At 45.1% G+C, this 25,349-nt stretch overlaps 1 protein-coding gene across 22 annotated transcripts in view; it reads right to left on the reverse strand.

Annotated features, from left to right (window-relative positions):
* The window catches only part of Kalrn (kalirin RhoGEF kinase), a 604,914-nt gene that overhangs the window by 386,243 nt on the left and 193,322 nt on the right, over positions 1 to 25,349 (reverse strand). For all 22 annotated transcript variants that reach the window (XM_031363740.1, XM_031363737.1, XM_031363736.1 and 19 more), the window contains exons 4-5: positions 9,150 to 9,342; positions 5,321 to 5,833 (exon numbers count right to left, since the gene is read on the reverse strand). In XM_031363740.1, the coding sequence (XP_031219600.1) occupies positions 5,321 to 5,833; positions 9,150 to 9,342 (706 nt within the window). The remainder of the gene's footprint in view (positions 1 to 5,320; positions 5,834 to 9,149; positions 9,343 to 25,349) is intronic.

Here is a 25,349-nt window from a genome sequence, read left to right on the forward strand (position 1 = left end):
ACCAGAGGGCACTGGGCTCGAGCAGAGTGGTTCATCTCTCAGCATCGCAGGCTAGTTAAATCATCTCGGAATGACCCAACACTCCCGGCTTTCTTATTAAGGTCTCTCCATCACTCCTGAGTCCTGATGTTCCCTCTTCCCTGGGAACCCCCAAACATAGCAGTTATGCCTAGGGCAGTTCAGGTCACAGCAGACATTAAATAAGAGTAAAGGGAGGGGGGTCCATTTAAAGCAGTGGTTCTCAACCTTCTTGATACTTCCACCCTTTAATACAGTTCCTCATGTTGTAGTGAACCCAACCATAAAGTTATGTTCGTTGTTACTTCACACTGTAATTTTGCTACTGCTACGAATCATAATGTAAACACCTGTGTTTTCTGACAGGCTTAGGCAACCTCTGTAAAGGACTAGTTCAAACCTCAGAGGGTTGAGATCCACAGTTTGAGAACCTCTGATTTAGCTAGTGGGCATGTGTGGCGATGGCTTCAAAGTGTCTCCTCACATCTACTTTCATCAGACTGTACCTTACATATGTGCTTTGTTATAGATCAGCTAAGCCTCAAATCTGTTTGTACACATAAAGAAGCAGGTGTTGAGAGATCTGTCTTTTTTTATTGGATAGTAGGCTACTTGGGGTTGGAAATTCCAGCCTATACACATTTACTCAAGTAGCTCATTTGTGCTCAGGACCATTTCTCTGCACTCATAATTATATAAACAGGGGGTGGGGATGCTTTGTGACATTTGTAGGATAGAACCCCCCCTCCTCTAAGACTTGTAATGCCGGGGGTGGAGGGGAGCTGTCACAGGGATCAGGAAAAGTGGTAAGAGCTTGCTTCATTCTCAAAGTCTGGAGGGCAAGTGGTCACCTCACAGGGCCAGAGGAGAGACTCTGTCCTCACCCCTGTTATAAAAATAGGAACGGAGTGGTCATTGGACTTACTGCCAAAAGCTTCCCAGTTCTGGAGAGGCCTCACTGACCTCAGCCAGCCCTGCTAGGAGGCCGAGGTGCGGCTCATACAGGAACTATTTCCTATGCCCTTGTTTAGATGTGGCTGTGCACACAGCCCTTCCTCCAAACCATCACCCCGCTGACCTCTGTCCAAAAGCACCAAATAAGTCACTCAAGGCTGAGGCACTTAGCTCCTCACGGATCTTCTGAATTCATCTGGACGCAGCTCTAAAGACTGTTGTTCGCCCTGGCTCCGCAGTCCTGCACATTTTTTTTGTTTTGTTTTGTTTTGTTTCGTTTTTTTGTTTTTGGCAGCTGGGTCAAGCTTGAGCAGCACCTCGTCACTGACTAAAGTCACCACCCTTCCCCCACCTCTGTTTTGTTTTTAATATTCTCTGTCTTGGGGGCTGGAGAGATGGCTCAGTGGTTAAGAGCGCCAACTGCTCTTCTGAAGTTCAAATCTCAGCAACCATATCGTGGCCCACAACCATTGACACCTTCTTTTGGTCTGTCTGAAGACAACTACAGTGTACTTACATTTAATAATAGTAAATAAATATATTTTTTTTTAAAGAAAAGGGCTGGAGAGATGGCTCAGTGGTTAAGAGCACCGACTGCTCTGCCAGAGGTCCTGAGTTCAATTCCCAGCAACCACATGGTGGCTCACACCTATCTGTAATGGAATCCAATGCACCCTTGTGATGTGTGTCTGAGGACAACTACAGTGAACTCATATAAATAAAAATAAATAAATCTCTTAAAAAAATTCTCTGTCTTTCTCTGACTACCCCTACACAATACACAAATGTACGTTCATATACGTGCACAAATACACTTCTTTTTCTTTTAATCAAGATTTATTGTATGTGTGTGTATGTGCATTATGTATGCTTGGTGCTCATAGAGATCAGAAGACAATGTTGGATCCCCTGGAAATGAAGCTACAAACGGCTGTGAGTCCTCACGAAGATATTGGGAATCAAACCTGAATCCTCCGAAAGAACAGCTTGTGCTCTTAATCCTTGCTGCCTCTCTCCAGCCCCTTCCTTTCTCTATTTAAGGTGTAATTATACATCACAGAAGACGGGTTCTAAACTGAGTCTGTGGATTTAAGTTCAGTGATAGCAAATTAAATGGAGGAACACCTTTGTTTCCACTAATGTCTGGCTGAAATACAGCATGCCTTTCCATTATGAACACAGAAAACTAACTATCCAGAGTTAACGGAACCAGTTTCTTTGATACCAGCAGCAACATAAGCATCTCCACCTCACATTAGGGTGCTGTCCTGAAATGCCATCCATACTTGTCACTATTTCCAAGTGATGATGCCTGCTAGACTTCAAGCAGATCTTGTATTTGTCACATTAATAAAGAAGTACATAGTTTTTATGAGCTAATACTGTATTTTATTTGCTTTACAAGCCTATGTATAGTTTTTTCTATACTTAAAAATACTACTGCGAGAAGTCCATGCATTTCACCAGAGCAGAGGCCCATTGCTTGGAGGGGGTAGGGGTTGAAGAGTGTGCGTCAGAAGGTGTGACTTTGGGAACAAAAGAGATGAATTAGTGGGTAAGAGCCCTTGCTACAGAAGGATGAGGACCCCAGTTCAGGTCCCATACCCATGTAAAAGGCCAGATGTGGCCATGTACATGCCTATAACCTGAGAGCTACAGGGAGCGGAGACAGGAGGATCTTTCAGACTTCCTAGCTACCAGCCTAGCTCCAGGTTCAGTGAGAGAATCTGTCTCAAAGGAAAAAAAGATGACAGAGCTAGACACTGGATATTTTCCTCTGGCCTTTGTGTGTTTGCATGGGGTTGCACAACCATACACAGGCAAAGGTACCTTCACATGGCTGTATCACACACACACACACACACACACACACACACACACACAAGATAGTGGAACTGGAGACTTTATTTAGAATAGCAATGCATTAGCCAACTGACTAATAAGCAGTATTCATCATTAGCATGGGGCAAGCCCTGAGAATAGAAAGACAACAGTGTTGGTGGAGAAGAGCTTGGGTAAGCTGTGAAGGCCAACTAAGTATTGACCCTGTTTAACCAGCAGTGTGATCCTGGGCCTCTATTTACCCAGGAATACTAATGTCCTATGCAGTTCTTGGGGGTATGAATTGGGAGGTTCTAAGAGGGACATCAAGAGCTGAGGAGCCAAAAGGACTGCAGCTGACTCTAGAAGGGCAGCTTCCCTACCTGAGAACTTCAGAAGCCAACATGTTTACTTTATCTTTGAGGTAGATGGACATTACTGGTGTTCTGGAAAAGCTTTTCATAGCTTTGAGCTACAATGATTCCTGAAGAATTCTAAAATCTAAAAAAAACCTAGGCAGATGTGAGTTCCCTCATTCTGTCCTATCTCTGACATAACCACCTAGGGTCAGTTTCAAAATGGAGTCTCTGCCCCAGAGCATAGGAGATTTCAAGTGAAAAGGTTCCAAACCTCCCCAGCACTTAACCAAGTATCTGTTTCTGGTTTTACCAGGAGCTGGCTCCTGTCCTAACTTCTTGTCACTCAAGGAGTGACAAGTACATGGTTTCTGTGATCGAAGCAAGGGATGAGGGATCAAACACAGGTGGCCATACCCCTGGGGCAGAGGTCTGGGGGAGGTCTGGGGAAGGTCTGGGGGAGGTCTGGGGGAGGTCTGGGGGAGGTCTGGGGGAGGTTAGGGAAACACTTGCATGATTCAAGAGAGGACCAAAGTTTTACTGTAGAAATGGATTCTTTCCAAACTATATAGATTGATTTTCTTGTGATCATAAAAGATCAAAAAATATATCCACCAAAATTAAAACCACTCACAAGTTTAAAATTTATGAATTAAAAGTTTATGAATTTATAATAATTTTTCTACTTATATAAATTAGGATTGTTGTTATGTAGAAAGTTTTAGATCTTGATTTTACCACTTTGAAATATCTAAGACAGTTTCAATATTGGTTCTGTGTGTGCACGCGCGCGCGCACGTGCGCGCATATGACATGTACTGTTTTCCAAAAGAGAGGATTCTGTGCTAGTCGTCATACCATTTCAGAACCACATGACATGTATTGTTTAGGCAAGAGCGGTCAAACCTCAAGTGTTGTTCATAAAAAGCTGAGCTGTCCTTCTTGTGTTTTGATAATTGGTCTCTCACTGGGACTTGAAGCTTGCCTAGTAGTCGAGGCTGGCCGGTCACTCAAATTCAGGGATCTTACCTGTCTGTATGTCTCCAGAGCTGAGACTGCCGTATGTGCCACCCTGCCTGACATTTTATGAGAGTTCTGGAAATCAAGCTCCAGTGCTCAAACTTGGAAGGTAAGCTCTTTATCAACCGAGCTCCGTCCTCAGGCCATGATATAGGCTCTTACAAACTTCCGTCAGATACTGTAAAATTCACAGGTTTCCAAGAGAGGCCACGGTATTACTAAGAACAACATCATGCATTCAGGTTAAAGCCACACCTAGAAAACTAGTAAGAAGGAAGGAGCTTGTGTCCCTCTTCTTAAAGGACACTTGGTAGCAACCCTTCTTTCTCCACTTCATCTCAAAGAGAATAGAGAGAAGATACTCCTTTGTGTTCTCAGCAAAGAGACTCTAGATGCCTTTATTCTTTTTTCCTTCCCATATCTTACCTTTCCATAAAAAAGAAAAAGCTTTTGAAAATGTACTATGATGGAAATGGTATCTTATTTGCAAAATGTGCTTGAAAAAGATGTGTTATGGCCAGGAAAGCCTGGAGCTCGGAAACAGAAGACTGGATCCACAGGTCAGCTTTATGTCAAATTAGACACCATCACATGCCTCACGGGACTGAAGGGCTCTATAGAGGAAGCAGGAATCCATTCTTGAAGCACTCACGGAAAGGAAAGTCTACCATGGAAAACAACAATGGTTGGTAACAGGATTGCTGTTTGGGCTGTTGGCAGCTCTGTCCACTCGCCCATCACAGGCAGAGGGCGATGTCTAACCGCATGGATACAAACATGGATTCTGCACCAGATTACACCGCTTTGCTTAGCTAGTTCCACCTGTAAAAGGGGACCATGGTAGCCCACTTACCTCTTAGGACTCTGAAGAGGCTTAAAGGAAGTTAATCTATATACAGCTCTAAGAACAGAGCCTGGCATATAATAAATACAATGTAAGGGCAAATTTTCATAATCAGTGATCAATGGCCAAATATGAGATTGAAGTAAATTTAAAGTAGCTGGAACCACGAGACCAATGGGCATCTTTTAAAAAAAGGACTTCCACCACATTTCTTCAATCAGAGATTTGGATCAACAAACCCAACGGTTTCCTGATAAAGCTGTGCTCCACCACACTGCAGCTCACAACAGGCCTGCTTCTCTCCTACCTTCTCAGCATCCTGCTCGAAGAGCCGCAGCTGGAAGCACTGATCCAGTTTGAGCTTTCGTACATGCCACATCTGGTGCAGGTGTTGTCGGGTGGAATGCAGCTTGTCCAGGAGGCTGGTGATCTTGGGTACAAGGCTCTGGAAGTCGGCACTTCCTGGGATGCAGTTGCGCCCTGAGAAGCCATCACTGCAGCGGATGCACTGCAGTAGCCGCTGCCCCTCCCGGTCCAGCTCTTCCACGGGGGCCTTCAGCACCTTTTTCTTAAGTTGTGTGTGCTCGTCGATAAGCCTCCGAGAGCCCTCCACATCCACAGGGAACTCCTTCCGGGCCAGCATCTCCTGCAGGTCCTCAAGACGTGAGAGCAGGTGTACCGCACTGTTGAAGAACTCCTCCAAGGAGAGGCGCAACTCAATCCACTCCTCATGGTTATAATCCAGGGAGCCGTCAAACTCCTCTGTCAGCTGGGAGGGGTCCACCAGCTTCGTGAGGCCTTCCACAGATACCATGCTCGTCTGGGAAGGAAAGACACAAAAAGAGGACACAGTGATGAGGGTTGGTGGGGGAGACACTGGGGCAGAAATAGGCAGGAGGAAGAAAAGGATGGGTCTATGCAAATAGAACCGCAGCCTGACTACAGGAGGGTAAGAAGGAGTCAGGTCCACCAGCCAGGAGCCACAAACAAGCCAGAATCTGCAGGCTTCATAGATGGCCGATTGCTTCCACACACCTCTCCCCCTGACCACATTCATATCCAAGGACAGACAGACAGTCCCTGTGTTCCATCCTCTTTCCTCCTCCACAGCCTGAGTTTACCACAGCTAGGACTTCCAAGTCTATAAACAAAAACTGGATGAAAAACTAACCAGCATCTGGCATGGGACATAGGGGTCAGTTTTCTATCACAAGCCCAAGCTTGTGGCCAGAATATCATCATGGGTAGATTAAGCAGTGTGGTCAGTTCTTGGGCTGCAAGTATTTCAAAGGCTATCTCTGTTGACCTAACTGATGTGAGCTCATCTCCCTGCGTTCTCTCAGCTCATTGAGCCAAGGAGAGGTAACACTCGGGCCTTCTATTTCCTCTGTGAGGAACACTTGAAGAACAAAGTGGAGACTGTTGTGTCCAGGAAGAGTGTCTCCCACAAACAACAGCACAGACCACCATCCTATTCACCAGTAAAGACCTTTTCCTGCCTGCGTGGCTTTGAACTTCTCTTCTCTCTGGTGAAGAGGCTGTGAAGGGAATGTGTTGATAATAATATGACCTCTTTTTACTCACTAATTTCATGATTTAGGGCAAGCTATCTAAGTTTTCAGGGACCCAGTCCCCTTCCCTGTAGAGTAGAACTATAATAGGTTGAAACCCCTAATCTATAATCACAAATCCAAATACATGTGGCAACGACATAGGAGCCAGGTATGGAGTAGGATGTTCCATCCTCACTCACTATGGTGCTGTGAAGATCTGGATCTAACTAGTTAGATACTAGTGAGTATCTAACATGCAAGCCAGTAAGAGCAGCCTGGCCCTGTATCTTTTTGCTGTCTGAGAATCTCCCTTTCCCCCATACCCAACCTGAGACGCAAGAGGGAGCTTCACTGACCTGAAGCAGGGATCTCATACCTGACTGCTCACTACAATCCCTCAGGCAGTTCGCTGTACCCAATACACCTCCCCCCTAGGCATTCTGACTTCATTAGACCAGAGTGGGTAGCTTTAGATGCATCCAGTGGCAAAGTAGTCCTGCTAATAGAAGTCTTGGCTACTTCAAAGCATGGCATTTGGACTGTCGGTATTGGTACCATCTTAGAGCCCGCTAGATGGTACCTTCTCAGGTCCATTATAGGCTAGAGGCAGATTGTGTGTTTACAAGATTCCCAGGGGATTTGTGTGCACTAACTTTGAGAATCCTCATTCTGGAGCATGATTCCTTTTCAGTGTGGCTAGGCTTCCTATCTCTAGGAAGTCTACAGTCAGGACCCGCTCACTGTTCGCTGAGTGACTGCCACAGACCAAGCCTCTACAAGCCTTCCTGCCTCATGGGCCGCCTTAGTCCAAGGCAGGGATTCCATCTGCTGTTTGGGTAAGACCACTACTGCCTTCTGATGGTTTGCTGAGGAGTCACCAGCCATCTGGGTTGTGCCTCTCTGGCTTAGGAGGCAGAGACAATCTTGCTCAGCTTGGGGTAAAGAGGGTCACAGAGTGGGCAGAACAGCTACACAGAAGCAAATGTTTCGAGATTTCTAGAATTATTCTTCCCATGTTTTTCAACTTGTAAATGTAAAGGTTTGTTGTTGTCACCTCTGCATAAACAAACCAATACATTACAAGTGTTTTCCTGTGGGACTTAGAGCTTTTGGTAGGGTCCTGGGAGAATATGATGTTTAACTGTTTTTTTTTTTTTCTTCACCAAGATAACTTTCTTGGGCTATTAATAGAGAGTGAGAACTTCCACAGTCGAGAGGTCAAGCTATTTCTATTCAATTTGCAGCCAACTGAGGCCACCACCCCAACACATATGCACTCCTAACCCTTGGGGACAGCACTCTAGAATGGGAAACTCTGACAGATTAAATGCAGCTCAGACTTTAAAACAATCTCTTCTTCCCCCTCTCACTCTGGGATCAAATTTGGCTATAACAAGAAAGATTTAATCTTATATGTCGTCATTATGAAGTCTCAAGGACGCACATGCCCCCTGGAAAATTTAGTTTAAAAGCAGCATGCTTTCATGGATACATATGTCATCCTTGAGAGCAGATAGAGAAACATGAATAAAATAAAACTCCCCATTTTCTAGTCACTTTAAATAGACCACTGCAAGCAACTCCATTTCTCAGCCTCTTCCTTGCAGAGATGAAAAGAGAAGAAAGAAAGAAAGAAAGAAAGAAAGAAAGAAAGAAAGAAAGAAAGAAAGAAAGAAAGAAATCCGAGGGCTGGAGAGATGGCTCAGCAGTTAAGAGCACTGACTGCTCTTCCAGAGATCCTGAGTTCAATTCCCAGTAACCACATGGTGGCTCACAACCATCTGTAATGGGATCTGATGCCCTTCCCTGGCCTGCATATGAGAATAGAGCACTCATATACAATAAATAAATAAATCTTTAAAAAAAACCCATGATCATACTGTTCATATTATTTTATAATCTGCCTTTTAAGAATGATATACCATGAACATTTTGTAATATTTTAAAATATTTCAATAGTCTTATAAGATTTCTATACCAATGCCACCAAAATTAATGGATTGTTAGTAAAAGAAATCAACAAGTGCATATACATGTTAATATATTATATATACATATGTGTGCATATACATAATAAATGTATGCACATATATTGTACATACATAATATATTGTACATACATAATATATTGTACATATGTAATATATACACATATATAATATACATATACTATTACAAAAATGAATACAATAACATCTTTGTTAGCATTTTGTTTATAGTTTTAATTTGTTTTGCTATTTTGATTTTTGTTTTATAAGAATGTTTCTCCAGAAGAATTACTAGACCTGTGGATATAAACTTTTTAAAAGGTTTGATAGAATTGCAACACTGTTGTCAGAAATACTTGTGCCATGTACATTCCCACCAACAGTATACAGAACTGAATAATGATGTTGTACATTCGGGACCATTTCTGGAACCTCTAATTCACACCAAAATGTAATGGTATAAGGCCAAGATGGTCAAGAAATCTGCAAGTCTCAGCCTTTGACAAATGTGGCAATTAAAGGCAAGGAAGGAAAGTGTTAGAAAGGTACTGATCGCACAGAGGAGCAGAAAGAGGCTGACGAAGGCGTGCCTTACCTCAAAGATGAATTTGGAGCTGCCAAAGTTGGTCTTCTGCTTTTGCCAGAAGTTGTCAGGCTTGATGATGAGGGCCACATGGATCTCAGCGGGAAAGGCTTCCTGCAGCGTCTTGAGGAGGGGCTTGATGAGGTCCCACTTGGAGCCCCGCATGTCGATGATGACGGTGAAGCCACGTTTGCAAACGTCCTCACTACGGGGAGAACATAGTTCAGAAGTGGTCACTGGGCAGCAGAGACTTAAGTACAGTCAAAATAAAAACATTATCAGGAGTTTCTCATCTTCCCTACGACGTGGATCACTCTCCCCATGCTTGTCATTTTTCCAAGCAACTGAAAGAGTCTGCCCCTAAACCCCTTTGTTAAGGTTTTGCCTTTTGTTGTCTATTGTAATGGGTGTGTGTGTGTGTGTGTGTGTGTGTGTGTGTGTGTGTGTGTGTGTGTGTGTGTGTGAGAAGACCTGGAGTCTACAAGCAGCCTCTGGACCCTGCCCCTAAGTTAATTCTGATTGGTGAATAAAGATGCCGGCAGCCAATAGCTGGACAGAAGAGAGATAGGTGGGGTTGGGGCTTGGGCGAGAGAAGAGAGGATAGAAAGGAGGGGAAAGAAGCTTCCATGGAAGAAGAATGACTAGGAGGGAGGGGGAGGGGAGCGCCACCATGGGTGTAGGAGTAAAGAAAACGTGGAGCTAAGGGCGGCCCGGATGGAACATAGCAAATAATAAGTGATGGCTTGGGGTTATGATGGGAAGGTGGACTCTAACAACATGGAGGGTAGCAAGTTGCCCAGCTATTGTGCTGCCTAAGGCATATTTTAAAAACATAAAGACTGTATGTATGCTTTCATCCAGGAACATAAGTGGTTAAAGACAGGTAGAAACCATGCGTCAAGATTTTTTTTTTATTGGATATTTTCTTTATTTGCATTTCAGATGATCTCCCCTCTCTTGGTTTCCCTCCCTCCTGGAAACACCCTATCACATCCTCCCTCCCCCTGCTTCTATGAAGGTGTTCCTCCACCCACCCACTCACTCCCACCTCCCCACCCTCGATTCCCCTACAGTGGGGCATCTATCGAGCCTTCATATGACCAAGGACCTCTCCTCTCATTGATGCATGACAAGGCCATCCTCTGCAACGTATGCAGCTGGAGCCCTGTGTACTCCTTTATTGATGGCTTAGTCCCTGGGAATTCTCGGGGGTGGATCTGGTTGGTTGATATTGTTGTTCTTCTTATGGGGTTGCAAATCTCTCTTCAACTCCTTCAGTCCTTTCTCTAGCTCCTCTATTGGGGACCCCATGCTCAGTCCAATGGTTGGCTGCTAACATCCGCCTCTGTATTTGTCAGGCACTGGCAGGGCCTCTCAGGAGACAGATATATCAGGCTCCTTTCAGCATGCACTTCTTGGCATCCACAGGAGTGTCTGGGTTTGGTAACTGTCTATGGGATGGATTCCCAGGTGTGCTTTCATCCAGGAACATAAGTGGTTAAAGGCAGGTAGAAACCATGCACCAAGATGTTTTAATAATTGTGTACTACACCCCTCCTGTGCTCTGCTCATCTGACCCATGGCTCCAGCATCTGCTTCGTCTCAGCCCTTAGCAAATACCTACATCTTCTCTAATGTTGGTTGCACTTGGGAAGTTTATCACATGGGTGCTCGGACTGCCCTGATTTCTCTTTTGGTTTTCATTTCCCCTTCTCTTTCCTAGGAGGAACCATGATTTCTCACTTGGATTAGAGCTCTCCAAAGATATGGACTCTACTGCTCCTTAAAGGTGACACACCTTTCTTGTGTCCCCTGGAGACAGACACTGGTACACTTTACCACCTCATACAAACTGAACCAGAGCACCTTTTCCAATGAATGGCTCTAGGCCAATTTTGCCAAATGATTGACTATAAGGTATTAGTAGCGTGTACTTGCCAGCATTGTATTTAAGATGAATCACATGAAGTTCAAAATATATGCCACCTTTAAAATTAAGGCTGCTGAGTAATGCTGACCATCAGAGGATAGCCATGGTGGGGCTGACTTGTGGGGAAGCCCCCAGCTATTTCATGCTCCACACGGTTCTGTACATGGTAAGTACTTTATATACAATATGTAATTTATCCCTCACATGAAACTCTGGAGAGGGCAATATTACCCCCTGTATGGTTAAGATGTCATGGATGTTTGGTGTGAATGCAAAAGCTCCAATTCAGGATGAGGTCACCCTGACTTCCACACAGGGCACTGTAAGGCAACCATCTGTTGGTCTTCACTGTGCTCTGGCCTGACTTTCTTTGTCCCAGCCAATATGTCACCTGAAATTCACCCTGTTCCCATGAATGTCTGGCAGATTCTCACTGTAAATAGCTATTGCAATAAATATAACATGAGTCCACCCTGGAGGTGGCTGGAGGCAGAGATCAGCTGCAAACACCCTTCCAGCCAGCTGACCAGCAGAGGAGGCAAAGCTGCCTTATACTTACTAGGACTGCTTTGTTAGTAAGATGGTTAGCAGTGTATGGCAATGTATGTTCACGCGCATGTGTGTGTGCGCGCGCGCCTGTGTGCGTGCGTGCATGCGTGTGTGTGTGTGTGTGTGTGTGTGTGTGTGTGTGTGTGTGTGTGTGTGTGTAGGAGGTGTCAGAATACTAGTGTGAAGCCAGGGAAGACCAGTGCTTAGGCTGGGTTGGGATGGAACAGAATTGACCTGTTAATTAGACCTATTCATAAAGTTGTCAAGTGTTAGTGACAAGTTTAAAAGCTAGCCTGGTCAGTGAGGGATGAATTCAGAGAGGAAGGATAAGTCACATTAAGGACTCTCTGTTTAATGCCAGTCTGCTGTTATGATGTTATAGCTACAGACAAGAATGCCAGCTGCAGACTAGGTACGGAGGACTCTGGAGATGTCTTACCCATGGCTCCTGGTTAGACGTCTATACTTGGAGGCATCACCATGTACAGTGAACAGAGCAGAGAAAGAAAAGAACAGCAGCCTCAGACAAGCCATTCACTCTCCACTTGCCCTCCCAAGCTCTGCACATCCTTCCATGAACTGAAAAAGAATGGGAGAAACTGCTCCCCTTGGCCCTTCCTGTTGGAATTCTACATCATCCTCAGAAGCATGGAGACCCTGGCTGGCTATGATCTCAGGATCCACTTAATAAGCTCTCTGCTCCTCACTGAGTTTTGCCAGTTCTCTGCTGATTGCCACAAACCAAGCCACACCAGCTTTCCTAAACAGCCAGTAGGTGTGGGAGAAAACTGTTAAGGACACATTAGCACTTGCCTTGAGCTTTCCTAATTTGTACAATCAGATGTAGTAACAAGAACAATGGAGGAAGCCCTGCCTTCTGGAGCCATGAGCCATTCTCTGGGGAGCTCTGTCAGCAACGAATGCTCATAAGGGGCTCTCCATGGCTGTTCGTCCAAAGAGGAGAGTAGAAGCAGAAGGCTCGCTATGCCTGCCACAGATGTCTCTCCTTTGGGTCACTGTGAGACCACCATTAGCTAATGTTCTACTGGGGTGTGATTTAGATGTCACTGAGGCCACCTAGGGAGCCATACAAATTCACCCAAACATTTGCTTTTTGCTCTTTTTTTGGTTCACTGGAAGACTGTCCCCTTTACCAGTTATTATACTAAGCGTTTAGTGTTTTGTGTGTCTGTGCATATTTACATGTCCATGTATATGGGGGACAGGGTGTGTCTGCATACATGTGCTCCTATGTGTGGATGCCAGAGGTCAACCTTAGTTACCTCTCCTCCAGGGTTATCCATGCACTTTGTTTTTTTGAGACAGTATCTCTTATTAGCCTAGAGTGTGCCCAATAGGCCAGACAGCACCAGGAATAAGCTTTTCTCTGCTTCCTTTTTTTAATTTTTTTTTTATTTTATGTAGATGCTGTGGATGGTACGCAGGTCCTCATGTTTGTTGAGCCATCTCAGCCGCAGCTGCTGTCTTTTCTATGCCATGTAACAAGCTATCTTTTGTCTCTGACTCTTGCTATATGAGGGCCAGAGGATGAGGCGGGGTATAGTATAAAATGAAGCTTTATCCTAAATTTATAACCTTAAATGTAACGTGCAGCCTATGTGCTGCAAACAACCAAGGATAGCTATGAATGAAGACTAATACAAGTCTATTAACTGTTGTGTTACACTGGATGATTCTGACTGGAGGGTGTGGGGTGGGGCTGTGTAGTTTTTCAGTCCTGCCCTTACCCCTGTCCCCATTGTTTCTAGCATAGGCATTTAAGGTGATCTGTGCTTCAGTCTACCTCACTTCCAGGACAAGGATGTACCCCTTGACAGCTGCACTCGACAGGTTTGCCAGGATGCTTGTTCTGGTCTGATACTCAGAGAAACCAGAAGTAGAAGGCAAATAAAGAAGTTTGCCGTTTTCTGACTCTTTAAAATGCATTAGCTAATTTCACCCAGATGAGTCTGTTTACAAACGCCAGGAGCAGTCTGTTTACAAACATTTCAGTGTTTCTTCCTGAATGAGGAAAAAGTGGAGTGTTAAATAGCAGTGACCCAGGCATTAAGGTTTCACCCAGCATTTCCAAGCCTGGTCATCAAGTGAGCTCAGAGCCCGAGTCTTCAGAGGAGCTTCTATCCTCACACCATCTCTAAAGCTGCCATTAAACAAACGTACATGTGCAAATGAAGTATGGCCAGAAAGGAGAACAATTATCCATCCTGAAGATGTTAAAAGAGTCCCGGGAAAGGGACTTGCAAAGAGCTCTGGGACCAGTGTGAGAAGGGTGGGCATGGTGGAGGCATGCAGCCTCCCAGAGGAGAGACCACTCCTCTTCCTGCAAGAGGCCATCCAGCTTGTGGCACACCCCCATGCAGCCTTTGTCATTAGCAGGGTTATTTCAGCGGGCCTCTGAAGGAAGGACACTGGCAGAGGCAGCTGGCCCGGGATGTGGTGGAGGAGGGATCGATCCTCTCTGAGAAAAGACTGCCTTGGACACTCAGGTAGATTGTGACCATTGTGAATCTGCAAGGCTAGGAGGTGACAAGCTCAGGGCCAGGTGGGATGGAAATGGACATATCTGCCTAGGACGCAGCCTCTCTCCTTTTCTTCCAGCTACTCAGAACATGAATGAAGCAGAGATGAAATGGGCACCAAAGCAATGAATGGAAAGGAGGAACAATCTGGAAACTGATGCCCACAGCCTCTGTCCTTGCCCTCTGCCTCCCTGTCCCTCTGCAGCAAACCTGAGCTTTGCACCCTTTTTTTCTCTTTGCAGGCACACTTTCTCTACCTGCCTGTCTGACCAAGTCTGAAGGATGGAAAAACCTGTTTTAACCTAAAGAAAGCAACATAATTACTAATCACACCTGTGAGTAACAGGCCAAGGAGACAGTTTCCAGTAACCAGTAAGCTTCACTGCGGCCTTGGACACATTTTGGTTTTATATTTGTCCCTGATTCTGGAAACACAACCAGACCGTGAAGGTTCCTGAAGGCAAAAACTGCTGCCCCCAACTCTCCCAAGTAGTATGCAATTGAGAACAACTGGAAAAGGTCATATGATCATTTGGCCAACCCCCTGGGATTAGTGTATGTAAGCAACTGTCCTGTGCACTCACAGAACTGATAAAATACTCCATTGTGATCAGGACTGGGCAGTGTGAGGGAAGGCCTGGTCCTACTGCAAGTCTACTACAAGAAGTTTCTCTTCAGCTGGCCAGTTAGAAAACCTAGATTTCCTGTATTCCAACCTGGAAATCAAGGATGTTCTCTTCCCACAGAGAACCAGGATGGGGTGTGTCAAAACACCAGGATCAGACTTTGGCTCAGGCACCACGCCAAAACCCAGCACACGAATGACGGGCGATGGGAACAGATAAAATTCCAGCTGTGGACAGAGTAGTACGAGAGACATAAGGGAGAAATGCTCTGGCATGAGGGCTTTGAGGCTCTCTAAACCAGACGTGGTCCTCAAGTGACCTAACAGAACTGGAAGCTGGGACAGGAGGCAGCTCTGGGAGAAGAGAAGAGGCGGGGCCATCAGGACACACACTGGGATTACGTCACTAGATTATCCGGAAACATATCTGTCCTTGCTGAATCACCACGCTGACAGACAGAGTGCTGTCTGGGCTCTGGGAGAACTGGCTGTCATCCTCTCTCAGTTTAGAAACAGCAGCACCTCCGCAGTGAGACGGGCCTCCAGGCTTCTGCATGCTTCCTCCTGGCAAAGGGCTTGGATCCCTTGCAGCCCCTGACAGGTGACAAGGGATGTCCTGAAGGAGGCTTAGTCTGGTGACTTCATGCTGGCATGACTCCCTGGTAATGGCTCTGAGACTCTAGAAGTGAGGTCATCCTTTACCCAGGCGCTCTGCAAACTTAGAGACAAGTAGCAAAAACCTTGCAAACCCTCCCCTACTCATAAGAGCTCATGTCCTATGGACAATCTGATCTCATAAAGACACTAGACTTTAGACCTCCTATCTGTGACAAACTAGGCTCAATGGCCCTTTTCAATTTTTATTTATGTATTGTTCTCTTGGATAGTACTGGACATATGAGGGAGAAGTGTAGAACAGATCTTATCTAAGGCAGCTCTGGACACCATGAGATGGTGGGCAAATGCCTCTCAGTAGAGGATAGCAACACACAGGAAAACTATGGGGAGCAGTGTTTCTCCCATGTTTTTGTCTTCCCAGTGCAAAGAGGAAAAACAGTGTTTGGAAGGAAAGGTTTGAGAAGACAAATGAAGCCGTTCTCTCCAGCTCCAGCTGCTAAAAGTAGTGATGAGGCCGTGGGTGTCCTGGGAGGTAACGAAACTCGGGCACCATGACTTCTGCTCTGCTATAAAGGAAAGCAGGCTGGTGGAGCTCTGCTTTTCTCTAGCTTCTCAAAACATGATTTTATAAAAGAAGGGCAGGAATTATTACATATATGCTAGATTCTTTAAGCAGATTTCCCCCAAATAGCATCATTATAAAATGCCTAGTTTCAGCTGGTGATTATATGTCGAAGTTAGCCATTTCCACATGCAATATTTTATTTGTACTTACTATACTTATCAGAGGAAACTTGTATTAAACCTATTTTTAGAGGACAAACAATAACCATCTATGGCTACTTAAATTTTAGTATTTAATAGGAAGTTTTTCAAGTAAAGCTGGCAAACACAAGCCCCGTGAGCCAAGAAGAGAACATTACTATTTTGGAGTCTCTTGTCTTCCCACACAGCTGAGCAAAGGTATTCTACCACTTGGTGGCGGCATACCTGAATTGCCAAAAGTCTTTAAAGAAGTCAGCCTCTGTATAAAACTAGTGTCCAGGAGCACCAGTGTCTCATGGATGCTCAAGAGCATACACTACTTTGAATGCCAGTGAAGGGCAGAGCAAAAGACCTAACCAAGGATGAGCTGGAAAGTAATGAATGGGAAACGTTCTACAATGTCCCTGAAATGTGGGGAGGGAAATAGCAACGAATCTGGAACCCGCCAAGGAAGAAAACCAACCCCTCCTCGTCGCCAGGCTGAGGCTCAGCATCCATATGCAAGGAGCTCCTTGTTTCCAGCACACCTACCAAATGAGTCCTGGCTCATTTCAAATCACCCTGACTACCTAGCATGAACATCAAGAAGGCCTGAATGCATTGGGTCTTATTTCTTCTGATACTGAAGTTTACCTAATCAAGGTTACATCGGACACTTCAGCCTCTTAATCAGCCTGCTCGTGGAGAGTTATGGACTCTGGCAGCTTAAAGGAGATGTTAAAGATTGCATCCGAGCTACCCAGTGATAAACTTCCAGGAGGCCTCATTTTCCCGAGAGAGGGCAAATAAGGTCTCTAGTTCAGCTGGGCATAGAGAGCATGACAGCTTTCGCTGAGCCAAGGCAGGGATTGACAATTCAGCCAGCTGACAAGCTAAAACACAAAGAGAAAGAGAGAGAGAGAGAGAGAGAGAGAGAGAGAGAGAGAGAGAGAGAGAGGAGAGGAAGAGAGAGAGAGAGAGAGAGAGAGAGAGAGAGAGAGAGAGAGAGAGAGAGAGAGAGAACCCAAAGGTTCCCCAAGGACACAATGATCTGGTCCTTGACCGTAAGTCACACTAGCTCTGAACATTACCGTAAGGCCTCTGTCAAGGGGTCATCTATATAAGTAAGGTTAACCTTTGTCTGGGAGACTCAGAAGCACAAGTCCTATGAACAAGCCCCTAGCCTTTACACAGCCAGGATCAGGCCTAGCTGTGTAACGTCACAATGGTGGGGACAGTATTTCCTGGACAGCGGTGATCAAATGCACTTAAGCTTTGTGCCAAGTAAGGATCAGAAATTGAAGTGAGTCACACTGGGAGTATAATTCAAGAATCTTAAAAGCAATGTGATGATTTGTCTTATTCACTGTAAGATTCCCATGACTGCCACAAATCTGTACCACCCCCCCCCCCAAAAAAACCGACCCAACACAAAACAAAACAACCCACCTAAATCTATAGGCAACTGGGAAAAGCTGGGTTTGGAGAAGTCGCCTTCCCCGGGGAAGAGCGTACCAATTGGCCGACCAGTGCCAACAGTCAGCCTGGGAAACACACAGGTAGTAGCATTGTGTGGACTGAATGTGTATGTATATGTGTGTGATACAAGTTAGAAAAGGCCATGAGTTTGAAGTAGAGCAGGGAGAGAGGGAAGTGGCAAATATTGTAATTATAACCTCAAGAGTTAAAAACAGAAAGAAAGAATTGCAGATAAAGGCTTCTATATAGTGACATTCACTGAGGACTGTTTCCAGCCACACTTTGGATAATTTAGACGGCTTACCGTACTAGCTGGTGTGTTGTCAACTTGACACAAGCTAGATTCACCTGAGAAGAGGAAATTCCAAGTGTTTCATTAGACTGGCCTGTAAGCAAGCCCTTGGGGCATTTTTTGATCAATGACTAATGTGGGAGGGTCTAGCCCATTGTAGGCGGTACCACCTCTGGGCAGGTGGTCCTGAGTTATAATAGAAAGCTTCGAGCAGGCCAGTAAGTGGCTCCTGTGCTTTTACTTTCTGCCTCTGGGTTTCTGCCTTGATTTCCTGCTCTGATTTTCCTTCCTAATGGATTGTGGTTGGAACTATAAGCTGAAATAAGACTCTTTCCTCCCCAAGTTGCTTTCGGCTGTGGTGTTTTATCATAGCAATAGAAAACCTAAGACACTTCAGTTAGAGTTAATTTAGATATGATACATCCCATGATACAACTTTACCGTGTTAAGAAACTATTTTGTGGTACAAAACGAAGTGAAAATAGAATAAATGATATGACTCACTATTTTTTTTAAAGCTCCAAAACACAGGAAGGAAACATAGCAATACATTAAATTAACTCCTATTATCTGTAGGTGGTACAGCTAGAAGTGCTTTCCAAAAGACTTTTACTTTTTCATGTTTTAAATTAAAAAATAACTAGAAATACCTTTCCAATTTAAAGAAAGGGCCAAACATTAGACATACACACTCGTTCATTCAGCATCTACCATGGGCCTACTCTATGCTTGTACCCTGTAGCTTTGCCTCCATGACTTAAGCATAGCTCTATCCCTAACTTTGACCAAACGGTTCAAGGAACACCATGATTAGGCAAGATCAAGAACTGCTCCTGGCAGCCGTCTGTGTCTGTTTGAGGAGAGTCTTTTGTGTCCCCCAGGAGAACCCTCATGCACATTGTGGTTCATAGGTGAGCAAAGGGTTAGTGAACACACTCACATCCCTGCAGAAAGCAGCTCTTCTGGGCTCGAGGCCCCCACAGAATTTTCACGTGTGTTCATAGTTATCCTCAAGCCCACTCTGTCTCTGCATTAGCACACAATTTCCTTCTACAAGGTCAGTGGCAATGTCCCCTTGATGAGGCATGTGGAATACATGTGGAGCAGACACAACAACCCCTCCACTAGGATTCTTTTATGCAGGATCTGGTCTTTGATTTACCTCCTGAAGGCATTTCCTGGTTCTTGAAATACTCAAGACGGCTCCTGGAAGTAACTCATGACCAAGTGGTTTCTGCCTCTGCTGGCCTGGGTTATCCTTCTCCGGGGAGTCACAAATGCAGCTTTTGCATTTGAAGTATTCTGCTCTGCTCTTCCCTTCCTCCTCACAGCCTGCTTCTTTTCAGGCTTTTCTTAGCCCCTGCAACAGTTGGCCCTACCAGGACTTCACAGACCTGCCAAGTCCTATGGCAGTGAACTGTCATAGGTGGAAACCAACCTCAAGCTGTGGATTCACTGACTGCTAATTCCAGGAACATGTGCTGACCTCAGAAGATGGCAAAAGGCAGATCTGCACCACGGACCCACCAAAGGCCCTAGGAAAATGGACAAGGAGACCATCCCTAAACGCTCATAGGGCGCACCCTACCTGCCTGATTTGCATTGGCGGGGAGGTATGTCCTCTGCTATGGACAGTCTTTATTTAGCTCCTTGAAGATCCTACAGTTTAATTGCTTTTATATTTTCCCTATATCTCCTGGTACAATCTGGTGTTTCCCATAGTTGAACATAAACAAGCTGAGTTTGTTTGTCTGCAACTGGAACATGAGGGAGAAACTCTAAGACACTTACACCCTGCCCCCCCAACTGTCACAAATTCCCAGAGCCACAAGCCAGCTCTGGCTAGGTTTGTGGCACCCTGCCACTTGCATTTCCTGCCTCAGGCCCCTTTATGCCCCAGCATCCACAGAGACCCTTTGGGAAAACAGGTTGGAAGGACAGGAGCCACAGCCCACTATCAGCATATGTCCTGAGCTCCTTACTCCCCCCACCCTTTTCCAGTTCAGTCTTAGCCATCTTTGGGGCTATCTCTGTCCATACATCTCAGTCCCCTGGACTCTGCCACCACCACACCCCTTACTCTGGCTTCCTTATCGTTCCAATGCATAGGACATAGGCTTTGAACATAGTGGAGCATGTGTCCTTATTACATGTTGGAGCATCTTCTGGGTATATGCCCAGGAGTGGTATAGCTGGGTCCTCGGATCGTACTATGTCCAATTTCCGGAGGAATCAACAAACTGATTTCCAGAGTGGTTGTACCAGCTTGCAATCCCACCAGCAATGGAGGAGTGTTCCTCTTTCTCTACAACCTCGCCAGCATCTGCTATCACCTGAGTCTTTTATCCTAGCCATTCTGACTGGTGTGAGGTGGAATCTCAGGGTTGTTTTGATTTGCATTTCCCTGATGACTAAGGATGTTAAACATTTCTTTAGGTGCTTCTCAGCCATTTGGTATTCCTCAGTTGAGAATTCTTTGTTTAGCTCTGTACCCCAGATTTTAATAGGGTTATTTGGTTCTCTGAAGTCTAACTTCTTGAGTTCTTTGTATATATTGGATATTAGCTCTCTATCAGATAGAGAATTGGTAAAGATCTTTTCCTAATTTGTTGGTTGCCATTTTGTCCTATTGACAGTGTCTTTTGCCTTAGAAAAGCTAAGTGGATATTAGCCCAGAAGATTGGAATATACCAAGTACAATCTACAAACCACAAGAAACTCAAGAAAAAGGAAGACCAAAATGTGGATACTTCGTTCCTTCTTAAAAGGGGGAACAAAATACCCATGGAAGGAGTTGTAGAGATTATCTATGGAGCAGAGACTGAAGGAAGGACAATCCAGAGACTGTTCAACCTTCCCATATTCAATCATCAAATCCATAAACTATTGTGGATGCCAGCAAGTGCTGGCTGACAGGAGCCTGATATAGCTGTCTCCTGAGAGGCTCTGACAGTACCCGACTAATACAGAAGTAAAGGCTCACAGCCATCCATTGTACTGAGTACAGGGTCCCCAATGAAGGAGCTAGAGAAAGTACCCAAGGAGCTGAGGGGTTTGCAGCCCCATAGGATGAACAACAATATGAACTAACTAGTACCGTCAGAGCTCCCAGGGACTAAGCCACCAACCAAAGAGTACACATGGTGGAACTCATGGCTCCAGCAGCATATGTATAGCAGAGGATGGCCTAGTCAGTCATCAATGGAAGGAGAGGCTCTTGGCCCTGTGAAAGTTCTATGCCCCCGTGTATAGGAATGCCAGGGCCAGGAAGCAGGAGAGGGTGGGGTGGTGAGCAGGGGAAGGGGGGAGGGAACAGGGGTTTGTTTTTGTTTTTATTTTATTTTATTTTATTTTTATTGTTTTTTTTTTTTTGGAGGGGAACCTGGGAAAGGAAATATTGTAGGACATGTAAATAAAGAAAACATCTAAAAAAGAATCTCCCTGGGAAGAGAAAACAGAACAGATATCATGGGTGGGTAGGAGTAGGTAGGATGGGAGTAGGAAGGATCAGGTGTAGCAGGGCTGGAAAGAGAGAATACTAGGAGAGACAACTGGAATTGAGGGGCATTTTGAGGGCGAGGTAGAAACCTAGTGTAATGCGAACTCCAAGGAATCTATGAGGATGACCCTAGCAAAGACTCCTAGTAAGAGGGGACACAGATCCTGAACCAGCCATCCTCTGTAACCAGGTAAGCCCTCAAAGTAGAGGGATTTGGACACCAACCCAGCCACAAAGCACATTTTGTCATGCCTACAGAATGGGCTGGAACTGAAGCTTAGTACAATCATCTTCAAAGAGGAAAACTTCATCCAGCAACTGAACGGAGCAGATGCAGAGACCCACAGGCAAATATTGGGCAGAACTTGGGGAGTCCTGAGAAAAATGGAGAGGAAGAATTGGAAGATCTAGAGAGGTTAAGGACATGACAAGAATACAGCCCACAGAATCAACTGACCAGGACTCAAGTGGAGTCACAGAGATCAGGGAGCCTACATGGTCTGACCTAGGTCCTCTGCATGTATGTTATGGTTGTATAGCCTGCTGTTCTTGTAGGATTCCTAACAGTGGGAGCAGGGGTATCTTTGACTCTTGCCTGTCTTTGTGACCTTTTTCCTCATCCAGCCTTGATGGGAAAATATGCGTCTGGTCTTATTATAGCTTGTTATACCATATTTGGTTGATGCCTCTGGAAGGCTGCTCATTTCTGAGGGGAGGTGGAGAGGGGATGAATCTTGGGGAAAGGTGAGATGGAGGGGAGAAATTAAGGGGAGGAAAGGGAAATGAAACTGCAATCAGGATATAATAGATGAGAGAAGAACAAACAAAAAAGGGAAAAAACCATAGGCTTTGATGCCAGAGATCATCTAGCTTCAAATTTATACTGGCTCTGACTCCATGGGCAAGTCATTAACCTTCCCTGGCCTCAGTTTGCCCATAAATGAAATGGGAATAATAACAATATTACCTCCAAGAGCTATGAGAATTAAGTCAGTGTCTGTAAAGTCCTAGCAGTGCCTGGAGCAGACCTGGTAACTATCCAGTAAATGCCAGCCATTATTATTATTATCCTTCATCTATATTGATACAACTGTGCATGCTCCAGCCTTCTCCATTCCATCTTCTACTCAGCTGCTGAAGCCAATCTAAAAACTAAACTTTAATTGTCCTTCTTTTGAGTGATTATCAGCCAAACTTACATTTTTTTAAAAATTACTCTGTCTTATATTACATCCTAACGGTATGTTCCCCTCCCTTCCCTCTTCTCAGTCACCCCATCACACACACCCCACAGCTTCACACTCCGTTCAACCCACTCCTCCTCCATTTCCCTTTAGAAAAGGGCAGGCCTCCCAGGGATATCAACCAGACACAGCATATCAAGTTGCAGTAAGACTAGTTATCTCTCCTCTTACTATTAAGTCAGCAGAACTTCTTAACTGGTCCTATGGACTTCCTTTTTGCTATCCCCAAAAGTCCTTATGTTTCTATCCTCCTGGGTTTTTGAAACTTAATTTGACCTCTGACCTTCCCTGCATCACTCTCCCCTTGCCCTGAGTCCTTTGCTCTGCCTGGGCTTCCCATCACCCCAGTATTGAAAGCCAGAGTCTCCTAGTGTTACAGTCTTGTAAAACCCCACCCTGATCCCAAGGCAACAGCTCTGCAGGGGCCCATGCCATCAGCCCACAGCACTGGGCCCAGCTCTGCATCTGGTACCTACAGGTGCTGCTCACGCCGATGTGCCTGCGGACTCTGCCAGGCCACAGAAGAAGGATCTAACCCATCCTCTACACCATGGCATCCCTTGACAGCCCTTGCTTCCTAGCAATCAATGAATTGAAAAGAATTTCCCTTATTCTTTGATATCGATATCAATTATAGCACCTCTTCAAAGTACTGACAAAAGTAATCATGATTGATTTCCCTTGTTTGAGTTAACTAAGAGGAACTTCTCAAGAGACACGTTAGTACCCCATTAATCTTCTATTAATAATTATGTTATGAGCCTCCAGAGTCAAAAGTTTTCATTCTCACTCAATGTTAGGGTTGAAGATTCATCCGTGGTGTGGCCTATTACTCTAGGTCAGGAAAGCCACTCACAGAAACCTAGCTATGATGGCATCACTGCCACTACGCTGAGTCCCACACCAAGCGAAGTAAGACAATCTATAAGAGAAAACAGTAAGAGAAAGATAAACATAAAACTCGAGGCAGTGGCTGCTTCTGGGGCAGGCTGGAAGGGGAGACAGCTGCGGGAAGCAGGACTGGAGGTCACACTCAGCCTCTTAAGTTGGGCACTAGTTTGAATGGCTTATCTTACTACCATGTTTTGAAACTCTCATGTTCTTTATATCTACTTGTTTTTTAGATAGCATATATTGCTGTGTATTCATATGTATAATTGTCTTATTATTACTACTAATACCTCCTTTGGGGGAGAGGACAAGGATTGTTGAGAGACTAAAAGATTCCTTCCTGACATCTTTATAAATATTAGAATACTAGAGTAAGAAATGTGGAAATAGCATGCTCCTGTCTCACCCTACGCTGAATATTTTCTGTCAGCACCCCTAAAAGTCCACCCCACACTATGCAGGGTCTTAGAAGGCTAACCCATATCAAGAACATCAGTGGGCTCCCTTACCATCTATCTTTTGGGAGAACTCTGTCAACAGCAAGCAGGAGAGAAGAGTAAGGTCATGATATCAAGTCCCTGTCCCCTCCCCACCAGGGAGACACTGGTGGTATCTCTCCCCCAAACCCACGGCTCAACTCTGGAGCCTCTCTGATCCTCCCAAGCCCTGCCTAGAAAGACTCATTGCCCTGCTGCAGTTTCAAAGTTTGTGGTTTCCCTAATCCGCCTCCCACCTTCATAAGCTGCTCCTCAGAGTCTTCTGAAACAACCCAGGCTGCGGTCACGTGTAGGCATGCAGTAGAGACGAGACCTGAAGCTGTGTAGGAGACCTCTCACAGAGAGGAGACCTGAGCTGTGTAGGAGACCTCTCATAGAGAGGAGACCTGAGCTGTGTAGGAGACCTCTCATAGAGAGGAGACCTGAGCTGTGTAGGAGACCTCTCATAGAGAGGAGACCTGAAGCTGTGTAGGAGACCTCTCCACCCTCTTCTGCAAAGGTTGCCATGACTCTAAGGAAAGTGATAGCTAACCACGGCAGTTACTACTGGGTTTTATGTTCCTTAGCTGCTTAATAGAAAACAATTTGCTCTTCAGGACTGATGTTACAAAAGGACACTTAATGGAGAAATGTGTGTGAAATGTAAAACTGCAATAGAAAGACAAACCTCCCACACAGGCAACAAAGTAAGTCTAAAGTACCCTTTAAAATGTAATTTTTAGGGGAATGTAAGCATAAATAGTGCTCTGCTGGTTTTATTAGTCCTGTCTCCTGGCCCCTCTATCACTTTGATTTCTCCCTGTACCTTCCTTTAAGTGGTAGTCCCAGAACTAAGGACGGGGCATCAATAGCTCCCTCACAGGTCCCAACACCAAAGGGCTTTAGGTGGCACACTTCAGATAGCTCCAGCTTTCCTGAGTTAGAAACAGCAGGAGGAAACCTTTGCGTCCCCCCTCCTCTTCCTCTGGCTGTCTTTCTGGCCTTTCTGCTTATTTTTTTTTTTTCAATGATGCAGCACAAAGACAGTTCTGGCTTTAAGCCCAATTTATCTTTTGCTGGAGTCAGTAGAAGAGGTGCAAATATTATCAAACAATAAGCTACAAATAAAGGCACCTTGGTTTGACTGGCGTTAAAGAATAACCCATCCTAATTTCTTGTCATCTCTCCTGGCTGATGTGACACTTGCATTCCTTGACAGAGCACTCAGCATCTTGGCAGAATTACTAATAGCAGAGTTGATAGAAGGTTCAGCACTCGGTACCTTAGGAGCAGCAAACAGATGATTATGACAAAGCTGGATAGCA

This window comes from Mastomys coucha, unplaced genomic scaffold (genome assembly GCF_008632895.1).
Source record: "Mastomys coucha isolate ucsf_1 unplaced genomic scaffold, UCSF_Mcou_1 pScaffold12, whole genome shotgun sequence".
NCBI classification, from domain to species: Eukaryota; Metazoa; Chordata; class Mammalia; order Rodentia; family Muridae; genus Mastomys; species Mastomys coucha.